At 41.5% G+C, this 10750-nt stretch overlaps 1 protein-coding gene across 1 annotated transcript; it reads left to right on the top strand.

Annotated features, from left to right (window-relative positions):
* The first annotated feature begins 852 nt into the window (after positions 1-852).
* On the top strand, positions 853-10424 carry ubxn7 (UBX domain protein 7). The gene is made up of 11 exons (XM_017495179.3): positions 853-994; positions 3291-3450; positions 3540-3607; positions 4056-4121; positions 4536-4648; positions 5122-5268; positions 5493-5583; positions 6737-6864; positions 7963-8404; positions 9140-9219; positions 9340-10424. Exons 1-11 carry the CDS (start codon positions 889-891, stop codon positions 9499-9501), a joined length of 1563 nt encoding a protein of 520 aa, XP_017350668.1. The 5' UTR covers positions 853-888; the 3' UTR covers positions 9502-10424.
* Positions 10425-10750: the final 326 nt, after the last annotated feature.

Raw genomic sequence — 10750 nt, 5'->3', positions numbered from 1 at the left:
AATGGGTGTGTGAGAGAGAGAGAGAGAGTGTGTGTGTGTGTGTGTGTGTGATTGTGCCCTGCGATGGCTTGGCCCCCCGTCCAGGGTGTACCCCTGTGCCCCGAGTCCCCTGGAACAGGCTCCAGGTTCCCCACGACCCCGTGTAGGGTAAGCGCAGCAGAAAATAGATGGTGTTTTTGCAAAAACAAAACAAATTAAGTCCCTGAGACATTTATATACATTTCACATTAATCCCCAGATTATATTATACTAACATCATTTTTTTGGTTTCTTTATTTTATCTATTTTTTTATCTTTATTAAAAAAGTCTTAATTTTTTTTTTTCATTTATTGTACAGTGGCCTTGAGTGTGAGACAGGCACATTATAAATATTATATAAATGTCCAAAAAAGTATTTTTAAATTTCTTTAATTCATTGGTTCATTATTTTATTACACAACAGCATGCTTTTATTTCTATTTATCTAGTTGTTTATTTATTTAATAATTTTATGATTTGTGATTAAGTTAGAATTATAATTAGATATAATTATAATTATAATTAGATATAATAAAAACATTTTTGAATAAAATACAAAAATAAAGCTATTGACATTTTATACCAAGTGTGCATATAAACATTTTATAAAAGCAAATTATTGTTTTAATACAAATGATGATAATAATAATAATAATTATTATTATTACTACTATTATTGTTGTTGTTATTATTATTACTATTATTACTGTTGTTGTTGTTACTATTATTATTAGCATTATTGTTATTACTATTATTGTTGTTATCATACTGACTACATTACCCTGAACTCCGAGGCCATGACGTGATGCCTCCGCGCGCTGTCGTTGGTCAACACTGCGCATGCGCGATGACGTTGGTCAATAGTGCGCATGCGCAGTGCCGCTGTTGTTGACAGTGGCGGCAAGATGGCGGCTCTCGGAGATGCTTCAGGCCCGGCGCTGAACGGGTTAATTCAGCAGTTCACTGCCATTACTGGTAAATATGTGGATTATTCCTGGATTGTCGGGGTTTGTGGGTTTATAAATTTTCCGTCGGCGAAGAAAAATAATTGTTTTTGGTGGGAAAAACAGAGTACAGAGTTTGAGTTGAAGCTGGAGGTGCATCAGTGTCTGAGCTGCTCTCAGTGTGTGTGCTCTACAACCGGAGAGAAAAAAGAGCTTTGTGCAGAGAAGGAGCTGGAATGAATAACCCAGTGTTAAACTCAGAAAGAAGAAACGATAAACACGCCGAGAAGCTGATAATCACGTGTAAATAAAGTCTGTGCTCGTGCACAGGTCACACAGTGGAAGTAAACTTGCAGCGCCTCAGAGATGAACATTCATCCTCCTGCCTCTCCAGTTGCTCTTTAAAACCCTTTTTGTGTTCTCTTAAAGCTTTTTTTTTAAATAACAAACACAACTAATTACACAGTCACGCTACAGGTTGTACAGTTATACAAAAATAATGATAATAATAGTACAAACTTCCTGAACCTGCAGAAGATTTAATCTCGTCTGAGCAGTGCGACGTGAACAACATGGCGGCTTGTAAAAGACTCGCATATTTAATCCAACTCGAAAATCACGATATTGAACTGTTTTTGCGTCTTAGAAACTATTAAACGGCGCAGTCCTGCAAATGAGGGTGTGTACAGTGTATTCGGGCTGAGTGGAAACTTTAAAAACGCGATGTTTTGAGTCGCAACTTTCACTTTTTGTTGCTTTTAAAGCTGTTTTTTTTGGGGTGGTGTTTTTTCCTTTTTTTCAAGACTCGCCGCTTCTTTTCGTCAGAACGAGAATCTCTGTGGCGCGTTTGCGCATGCGCGGAATGAGCAAGTGGGCGGGGTCTGATCCTCTTTCCTAAAATAATAGGAAGAGATTTGTTTTGTTGTATTTAGTTCATGATTTGTGTAATAATTAGCATGATGCTTACTTCTACGCTAATTAATATGCATTTAGCGTTATAGGGAAGTGTTTATAAAAATTATTATTTTATTTTTTTTTAAAGGGGTTTAAAAATCTTTTTTGCACTCAAAATCCAGGACTTTATCTTCCTGCAGTTTCTGGAAATTTTAGGGGAATTAAAATAAATAAATCCATTTAAAAAATTAAATTTAAACACACGTTTTAAATGAACATTTTCCCCCTGAATTTGAGCAGAATTCACGTTTCAGGTGTCTCGACTTTACGCCGTGTTCTTTACGCCTGCTGCTGATTGGCTGATCCAGTGACTGTACCGTTCATCACAAAACAATTTCTCCTTCTGCGTTCTTCTGTTTTTAAACTTTACGCTTTTCTTTCTTTTGTTACTCACAGCATGGGTGGGTTTTTTTTTCTTTTCTCCCTTAACCAAATCAGACGCGTCTTTCCTGGAATCGGCTTCTGTTCACACACACACGGTTTCCTGGGAAATTTTCAGTGATTGCTTTCGTTCTCATCCCGTGTCGGTCTTCCTGGAGCTCGCGTTCACGCTGAACCGCTTCCCGATACGTATCGGGAGGTTCGGCGTCTCGCCCCGTCTTTTCTGGTTTGTCTCCGAGTGAGGTAATCGAACGTTAGAGGCTTTTTAGACGTGCAGAAAGAAGTCGTCTTTGCACTTTAGTGTGCAGTTACAGCCAAGAGAAGGATTTTATGGTTCGTTCATGAACGATTCTTCAAGTCTTTTCGAACGCGTCACTCAGGTGAACGAATCAGTATTGGGCTTCACATTCGCAGTTACAGACTTCAGAATTTTATACGTAGCTTTGCGTCATATCTTTATCTTTCCCTGTTTGTATTTGCTGGCGTGCTTGTGCCGAACCTGATCCGCGAATCTCGAGTCAGTGAATCGCTTGAGTCGTGACAGAGATCCGCTCGTCTCTTGCTGCTCAGTCGATTCGGTGAGTGACGCCCGAGTCCTGCAGTTCTTCTTTTTAATTTTTATTATTGTACAAAATGCTGCAGAATCAACAGATCGATTTGATTCTACTGAGTTGTCTCGGGCTTGACCCTACACCGACGCACAGCAGGTGCTAACGTCATTAACCGCAAAATAAATAGTCATGTTTATTATTTTTTTCCGTTGGAAATTGTGGGTGTGTGTAGATTTAAATAATCAGTGAGATACATGCATATAATTTATTAAGCTCCACTACTAATACAATTCATTTTTATTCTAAGCGATACACATAAGAAGAACTTCTTTTTTTTTCTCTTTTTTTTAACGTGACGTGTAGATTAAACGAGATTGTGTGATTCTGAATGTTTCCCGTTTCCCGAGCAGATGGTTTTATTTTTGCGTTTTCGGTTGTCAGGAGCCACGGAGAGCGTCGGGAGACACATGCTGGAGGCGTGTAACAACAACCTGGAGATGGCCGTCACCATGTTCCTGGACGGCGGAGGAGTGCCGGAGGAGCCGAGCACCAGTTCCAGTTCCGGTTCGGCCGCGGCGTCTGGAAGCAGATGCCATTCAGAGTGAGCGTTAATTTCACACACGGAGTTGCTCGTGTCACGGCGTGTTTCTCGCTCTTACTCACAGACGGTGTGTTTTTAAATCCTGACAGAGACGAAGTCCGAGCGCCGATCCCTCAGAAACAGGAGATCCTGGTGGAGCCGGAGCCTCTGTTTGGAGGTGATTTGTCTAGAGTACTATTGATTATTAACACCTGATCATATCCTGTCAGTAGGGCTGGGCGATAAAGTGGCGATAATATTGAAGTCCTGATGAACTGTAAACACGATTCTCACGTTCCAGAGATATCACAGGCGTCCTGAAATCATTTCCTACCGTTTGTAACATTTTAGTAAATTTATTTCTTACTATTGATTCGAATTCATGTGTTAGTTTCAGTAGACATTAAATAAGAACATCATCAAACTCAGTGTTTTATTGGGGTTTTTTTGTGTGTGTGTTTTTGTTCAGAAATCTCTTCCTGTCATTTTAAATTGATCTAAATAAATTTATAAACGTGGACAGAACAGGCAGTGTGTAATCCTGAAAATCAGACATTCTGTAGTAGACTTTGCTTGTCTTGTTTGTTTGTTTGTTTACTTATATTTCCCCCTTCCCTGTGTCTCAGTGCCGAAGAGACGGAGACCGGCTCGGTCCATCTTCGACGGATTTCGAGATTTCCAGACGGAAACCAGTAAGTTCCAGAGCTGATCACCTGAAATAATGCCCTTTTCACACTCTGGTCCACACTGATCCTGGGGGCGGAGCTCATAATCGCAGGTTTGCGTTCACATCGAACCTCCGTGCAATTCCGTACGTCGGTGCTGTTCACGTGGTTCGGCGGAACGGTAGCTTCGGATGTTGGTTATTTTTGGTGAAGAACAGAGCTTCCGGTTCTGTGCAGCGATCCCGAGCTCTAAAGCAGCTCTTACACTTCACCAGACGTAACGAACCCTCAGATCCGTCCTTACAGCTTAAAGCTACAGCGAGAAGATCCGTTCAAAATGAAGGGAAAAACACCACCATGACTGTTCAGTCACATGGTGTTCAGTGTGAATAATTGTGTGTGTGTGTGTGTGTGTGTGTGTGTGTGTGTGTGATGCTCCAGTCAGACAGGAGCAGGAGCTGAGGAACGGAGGAGCGATGGATAAAAAACTGAGCACTCTGGCTGATCTGTTCCGACCCCCGATCGAGCTCATGCACAAAGGCAGCTTCGAGACGGTGAGGACACACACACACGCGCGCGCGCACACACACACACGCACACGGTGAGATAGACAGACACACACACACGCACACACAACACACACGGTGAGATAGACACACACATTAAGACAGATGTACGAACGCACAAACACAAACCGAGTAAGACAGATGTGCAGCCACACTCACACACAGTAAGACAGATGTGCACACACACAGAGTGAGAGAGACGCACACAGACAGACGAACATCGTGTTGCTTTGCCACTACTTTTTTCCTTCTATTTTTTTTTACATTCATATCTACATTATTATTATTTGTATAAGATTTTTATACTTTGTATTTATTTTACAATTAATTAAATATGTTTAATAAACACATCAGATCTTCCACAAAATGGATTAATTATCTTTACTTGTTGCTCATATGCGTGTGTGTGTGTGTGTGTGTGTGTGTGTGTGTGTGTGTGTGTGTGTTTTCTAACCCTCCAGGCGAAGAACTGCGGTCAGTTGGAGAACAAGTGGTTGATGATAAACATCCAGAACGTTCAGGATTTCTCCTGTCAGTGTTTAAACCGAGACGTGTGGAGTAACGAGGCGGTGAAAGCCATCATCAGAGAACACTTCATCTTCTGGCAGGTGCTGAAACCAGGCCTCAGTAAACAGCATACAGTTAACAATAAACAGTAAACAGCTCTTTGGTGGGCCGGGTTAGAGCGTTTATCAGAAATATTCATGTTTCAGTATCAGGGGGAGTTTATATTCAGAATACATTTTAACATAAGACCCTGATTTCAGATGCATGTAAATACACCGATATTCAACATTAAAGATTTAAAATTTGTTTGTTTGTTTGTTTACAGGTGTACCATGACAGCGAGGAAGGTCAGCGCTACATTCAGTTCTACAAACTAAACAAATTCCCTTACATCTCCATCCTGGACCCTCGAACAGGTGAGACACGCATGCTCCAGAACGGTGGGAGGGGCTTAGCTATTTGCAGGCTGTCTGTCAAACAAGGCGGGTGGGGCAGTGAGCAGGAAGTAGTGACGGGTAAAATAAAATGGCTATAGATTTTATTTATTTTTCTAGACCTGTATTAGTTTCCCCATCAACATTTTTAAACCTATTAATGAGCGTATCAAAGAAGTGTTACAGAGTATTATATACAAGTATTACAAACGAAAATTACTACCAGTTCTACATAAAACAACCGACAGGAAACATTTATTTAAAAAAAAAAAAAAAATATATATATATATATATATATATATATATATATATATATATATATATATATATATATATATATATATAAACCACATCTCTGCTGAGTTCTGGATTGTGATTGGTCAGATGTATTGGTGTTGATTAATTAATTGTCCATAATTGCAGCTCTGATAGTAGTGCGCCAGTTATATGTAATATATAATACGCTATTGTTTCTATAGTAACCGCTCGTTCACAGGGACTCGTACGTATGGAAGGAGTCTCCAGTGTCAGCGCATGAAATGATGCTGATGAAATCTCCATTTTACGCTTCTTTGCGGTTTCTCGGTAACAAGCTGTGCTTTAAAAATAAATAAATAAATATTTTGCGGGGGTTAGGTTATAAACTTCAAGATGGCCGTATCCTGGGTTCTGATTGGTTCCCGAGCCGTGTAGGTGTCCTGCGGGAACTCGTTGTACGTGTTGTAGTTTTGGGTTGTTGCTGTACGTGGTGCTGAGCTCCACTCGCCGTCGGTGATCCGGGGGGGGTGGAGGGCGTGGTCTCCTGATCTCAGGTGGGAGTGAAATTAGAGACGAACAGCAGACATTTTAATAACTCTGTTACTTGTTGCTAATTGTAATGTTGTTTTGTTGTTTTTTATATAAACAAACATTTTTGATATTATTCTACTGTCTCAATCTATAAAATGGTCAGAAGTTAAGGATTTTATTTACAGATATTTACAGAACGTCTTTTTTAACACGGTTTGTTAGGAGCCCTGGAGGTCCTGATGTGCATCGTGGAAATATATTTTTCCTCCACATAACCCATTAATTACGGTATTATTGTTAATAAAGATGAGGGATGATGAGGATTGTGTCGTTTTGTGATAAACAGGTCAGAAGATGGTGGAGTGGAATCAGCTGGACGTTTCCTCGTTTCTGGAGCAAGTGACGGGGTTTTTAAGGGAACACGGCCAGTTAGACGGACTTTCCAGTCAACCTCCAGCCAAACGTGCTCGCTCTGTAAGAACCTCTGTGTGTGTGTGTGTGTGTGTGTGTGTGTGTGTGTGTGTGTGTGTGTGTGTGTGTTTTACAAAACTTGTGTCTTTGGCACGATGCTCTGAAGGGACTCAAAGTTTCAGGACAGCACCACCTTGTGGTCAAAAATGATAATGCTATTGACTGCTTTTGCCCGCTGTCATGAGACGGGTGCCAATCGATTCCGGGGTTCGTGCCCAGAACAGCGATACCGATTATGTCATGATCGAGCAAACTTCCTGTCCGCCATTTTTAAATGTTTTGAAAACCTACTTTTTCGAACTCCTCCTAGACCATTTGTCAGATTTTCATGAAAATTGGCGTCATCTAGAGGCACTCATGACAAAAAGTTCTTCACAGAATTGTGATAAACTGTACCGTTTTCGAACAGCGCGTCAATGAATTCGACAACGAGTGCGGAAAATTGAACTTGAGGCTGTATCTCCGCAGCACTTTGAGGGATTGTGATGAAACTTGTACGTGTCAGCAACATTATGCCCTGAAGTTACCTGCAGCTTTCGGTGCACTGCCCCCTACTGGTCAGGAGATGACACAACAGCTTTTTTGGCTTTCCCACGTGATAATCATCATGCCCAGATACTACCTGAGTGGTTTCAGAAGAGCGCCACATACTGGACAAAAATTCTAAGTAGCAGTTATTTTTAGTTATTTGTAAAATAAATGGGTTCATTATGATTGAAAGTTTACTTTTTCTAACTCCTCATACGCTGTTCATCCGACTCTAACCAAAAACATGTCACACAGCTTCTTTTGCTGCTCATGGTGCTGATAATTGTCTTGACCCCGGTATTGCAGCTTGCAGATATGTTCTAAAATGTATTTGCACCTTTTAATTTTTTCATCTTCTTAAAGGTTCGGTTTCAACTTTTATTTTTATTTTGGGTAAAGAAAAATGTCAGGATTATACAGAGAATAATGCGTAATGATTTTAATAAAACTTAATCAAACGTGTAATTGCAGTGTGCCGTCATTCATACTGATTTTATTATGCTTTATTGGTGTATTTATTGTTTATTTATTATTATTTATTGTGCTGTCATGTTTCTATGATATTCCTCTCAGGAGAGTTTGATTGACGCGAGTGAGGACAGTCAGTTGGAGGCAGCTATCAGAGCGTCTCTACAGGAAACGCACTACGACTCGAAGCAGGAGAAAGCAGAGTCGGAAAACGACTCGGACGCCGAGGCATTCTCCGATAGCGAGGGCATGATCTCTGTGGACGGATCAGACGACGAGGATGGAGGGAAAGACTCAATAGACGGAAACACATCGTCAGAACAGGCCCCACCCACTTCCTCAGATAGTCCCACCCAGAACAGGAAGTCTCCGCACAAAGAGTCAAACCACAGAAAAGAAGAGAGCAAGAAAAACCACGTGGAGCCGCCGCCTCCTCGGCCGAGCCACAAACACGCAGAGTCACAACAACGACGACAACAACAACAACGTCATCACGACCAAAGTCACAAAATCACAACAACCCAAAGCACACAGTCTGAAGATAACGGTACACACACAACCTGCTGCTCCATTCAAATCATAAATGATTAAAATCTGTAAATTATTATGTTTAAATATCTTCATATTCATTACCGCAGTTCAACATAAAGCCACCGGGGGGCGATGATGTATTAATAACGAATATCTCCTCATCCTCCCTTTTCTCTTTCCTCCTCCTTCTCGTCTTTCTTCTTATCTTTCTTTTCTTCCTTCTCCTCCTCTTCCTCTTCCTTCTGCATATTCTGCATTCTTCTCGTTGTCCTGCTTCTCCTCTTTGCCTTCTCCCCCTCCTTTTTGTCCTCCTTTTTTTCCCCTTGTCTCCTTCCTCCTCCATCATCTACATTTTCTTCTTTTCCTTCTCCTATTCTTCCTAGGTGTTCTCCACCCTGCCCCTTCTCCCTCTGCATTCTTCTCCTCCTCTCTTCCCCTTCAGCCTTCTTATGCTTCTTCTTATCTTTATTCTCTTTCTTGCCTCCTCCTCCTTGTAATCCCCTCCTTCTTCCTTTTCTCCTTCTCCTCAGCCTCCTTATTCTCCTTCTCTTGCTCCTTCTGCTTCCTCCTCCTCCTCCTCATTTTACTTCTCCTCCTCCGCTCCATCTTCTCTTAAGTTCTTCTGATTTTTTTTTTCCTTCTTTAAATCTTAAAAAAAATCTCCCCCTTATGTCCCCTGCAGGTCTCTGTAGCCACGCCCCCGCTGTGTTTTGATTGGTATGTTTTTTTTGTTGGTTTGTTTTGTTTTAAGGTCCGAAGGCTCATCTAATGCTGAGATACCCAGATGGTCGGAGGGAACAGGTAGTGTTGTCCGCTAACGATAAGCTCATGGTATGTACAAGTCCAGAATCTCCCAAAATTTAAGTGTGTTTGTTTGTTTGTTTGTTTTTGCATGATACATCGTTACCGAACGCTGCTATTGTTGTTGTTGTTTTTGTTGCCCCCCCCCAGGCTCTGGTGAGACACGTTCAGTCCAACGGATATCCGAACGAACGCTTCGAACTCGTCACTAACTTCCCAAGGCGGAAGCTGGCTCATTTGGACTATGACATCACGCTACAGGAGGCGGGGCTTTGCCCTCAGGAGACTGTATTTGTGCAGGAGAGGAACTAACTAACCCCGCCCTCTCCCTTTTGTTCGTTTTCATACTCGTCCCTCATCCGTCGTCCTCCACGGAGCCGAAGAGGACCGCGTTCCCTCGAAACGGACCACACGTTCATATTTATTTGTGAATATCTCCGCGCATCCCTGCTCCTTCCGGGTCTTTTTTGGTTTTCCAAACAACGATCACGGAATAATTTTGAGATAAGAGTTCAGTCAGGTTCAGCCAGGGACTTCGGATCAGTTAACGAGTGACTTTAAGAGAAATCAAATCATTTATTTCTGTGAGGATTTAAACCCTGAACTGTTTCAGATCTGTTTGTGACATGCCCTTGTCTGCTTCCCCTTGGTCGAGTCCCCTTGGTCGAGTCCCCTTGGTCGAGTCCCCTTGTGGCCATATAAAGTGCTCAAGTGAAGTTCAGCAAAAAAGTAAATGTGAGCAATAAACTACGCCACATATATTCCACCATATCCTGTCTAAACATGTTCTTACTCCGAATCATCGTCCACGTCGTCTACATGACGACGACGTGCGAAACATGTCCTCTGCTGGCTAGTTAACTAGCATGCTAGCTAATGAACAAACCAGCTGGTTTCCTTCCATAGCTAGTTTGCAAATTAATCACTTTTTTTGTACATGGTTAAAAAAACAATTAAACACAAATCCGCACTAAAATAACCTGGTGGTTTTTTGTCGGCGCGCTGAGGGGAAGTCGACGACGGCATGCGTTCACGCAGCTCCCGTACCTCGGTGACGGACTGAGCTGGATCGGATCTTCAGACTTCCGAGGAATGGTTAAAAACTTGGAATGGTCAGCACGGAGCAGTGATGGTGTGGGACGTTACATTTATAGTGAAATTTCTGTCTCTTTTTTTATATGCTGCATCATTTCCACAAAAAATGTTGATTCTCAAATATAACCGAAAAAAAGGAAGTGTGTGTACTTGTTTGTGTGTTGTATGGGTGAATTATTTTAACAGTGTGAGTGTGGGGTGTGTAATCACGTACAGGAGTGTGACTAATTTTATTAATGTGTCCATTTTATTAATATGGAATTACTGGAATTATGCACTTCCACAGCTGAAGGTCTCAGGAGAGATGGAAATATCCGGAAACTGAGAGGGAGAAATGATAATGAATGAATGATGAAGCGGTACTGTAACCACCTGGACGTTTATTATTTTCCTCTAACGGCACGTCCCGAGCTGTTTTATTCCTCTTCGTAACCTAATTAACATAAAATTAAATCATATTGAATAC

Source organism: Ictalurus punctatus, chromosome 20 (assembly GCF_001660625.3).
Source record: "Ictalurus punctatus breed USDA103 chromosome 20, Coco_2.0, whole genome shotgun sequence".
Classification (NCBI taxonomy): Eukaryota; Metazoa; Chordata; class Actinopteri; order Siluriformes; family Ictaluridae; genus Ictalurus; species Ictalurus punctatus.
Note: the sequence above shows the minus strand (reverse complement) of the source record. Positions and strands in the feature narration are given on the sequence as shown.

Coding starts and splice junctions, on each gene's coding strand:
- ubxn7 (XM_017495179.3), top strand. CDS start 889: ATGCGCAGTGCCGCTGTTGTTGACAGTGGCGGCAAGATGGCGGCTCTC. Junction 995..3,290: donor GCAGTTCACTGCCATTACTG/GTAAATATGTGG, acceptor TTCGGTTGTCAG/GAGCCACGGAGAGCGTCGGG. Junction 3,608..4,055: donor GCCGGAGCCTCTGTTTGGAG/GTGATTTGTCTA, acceptor CCTGTGTCTCAG/TGCCGAAGAGACGGAGACCG.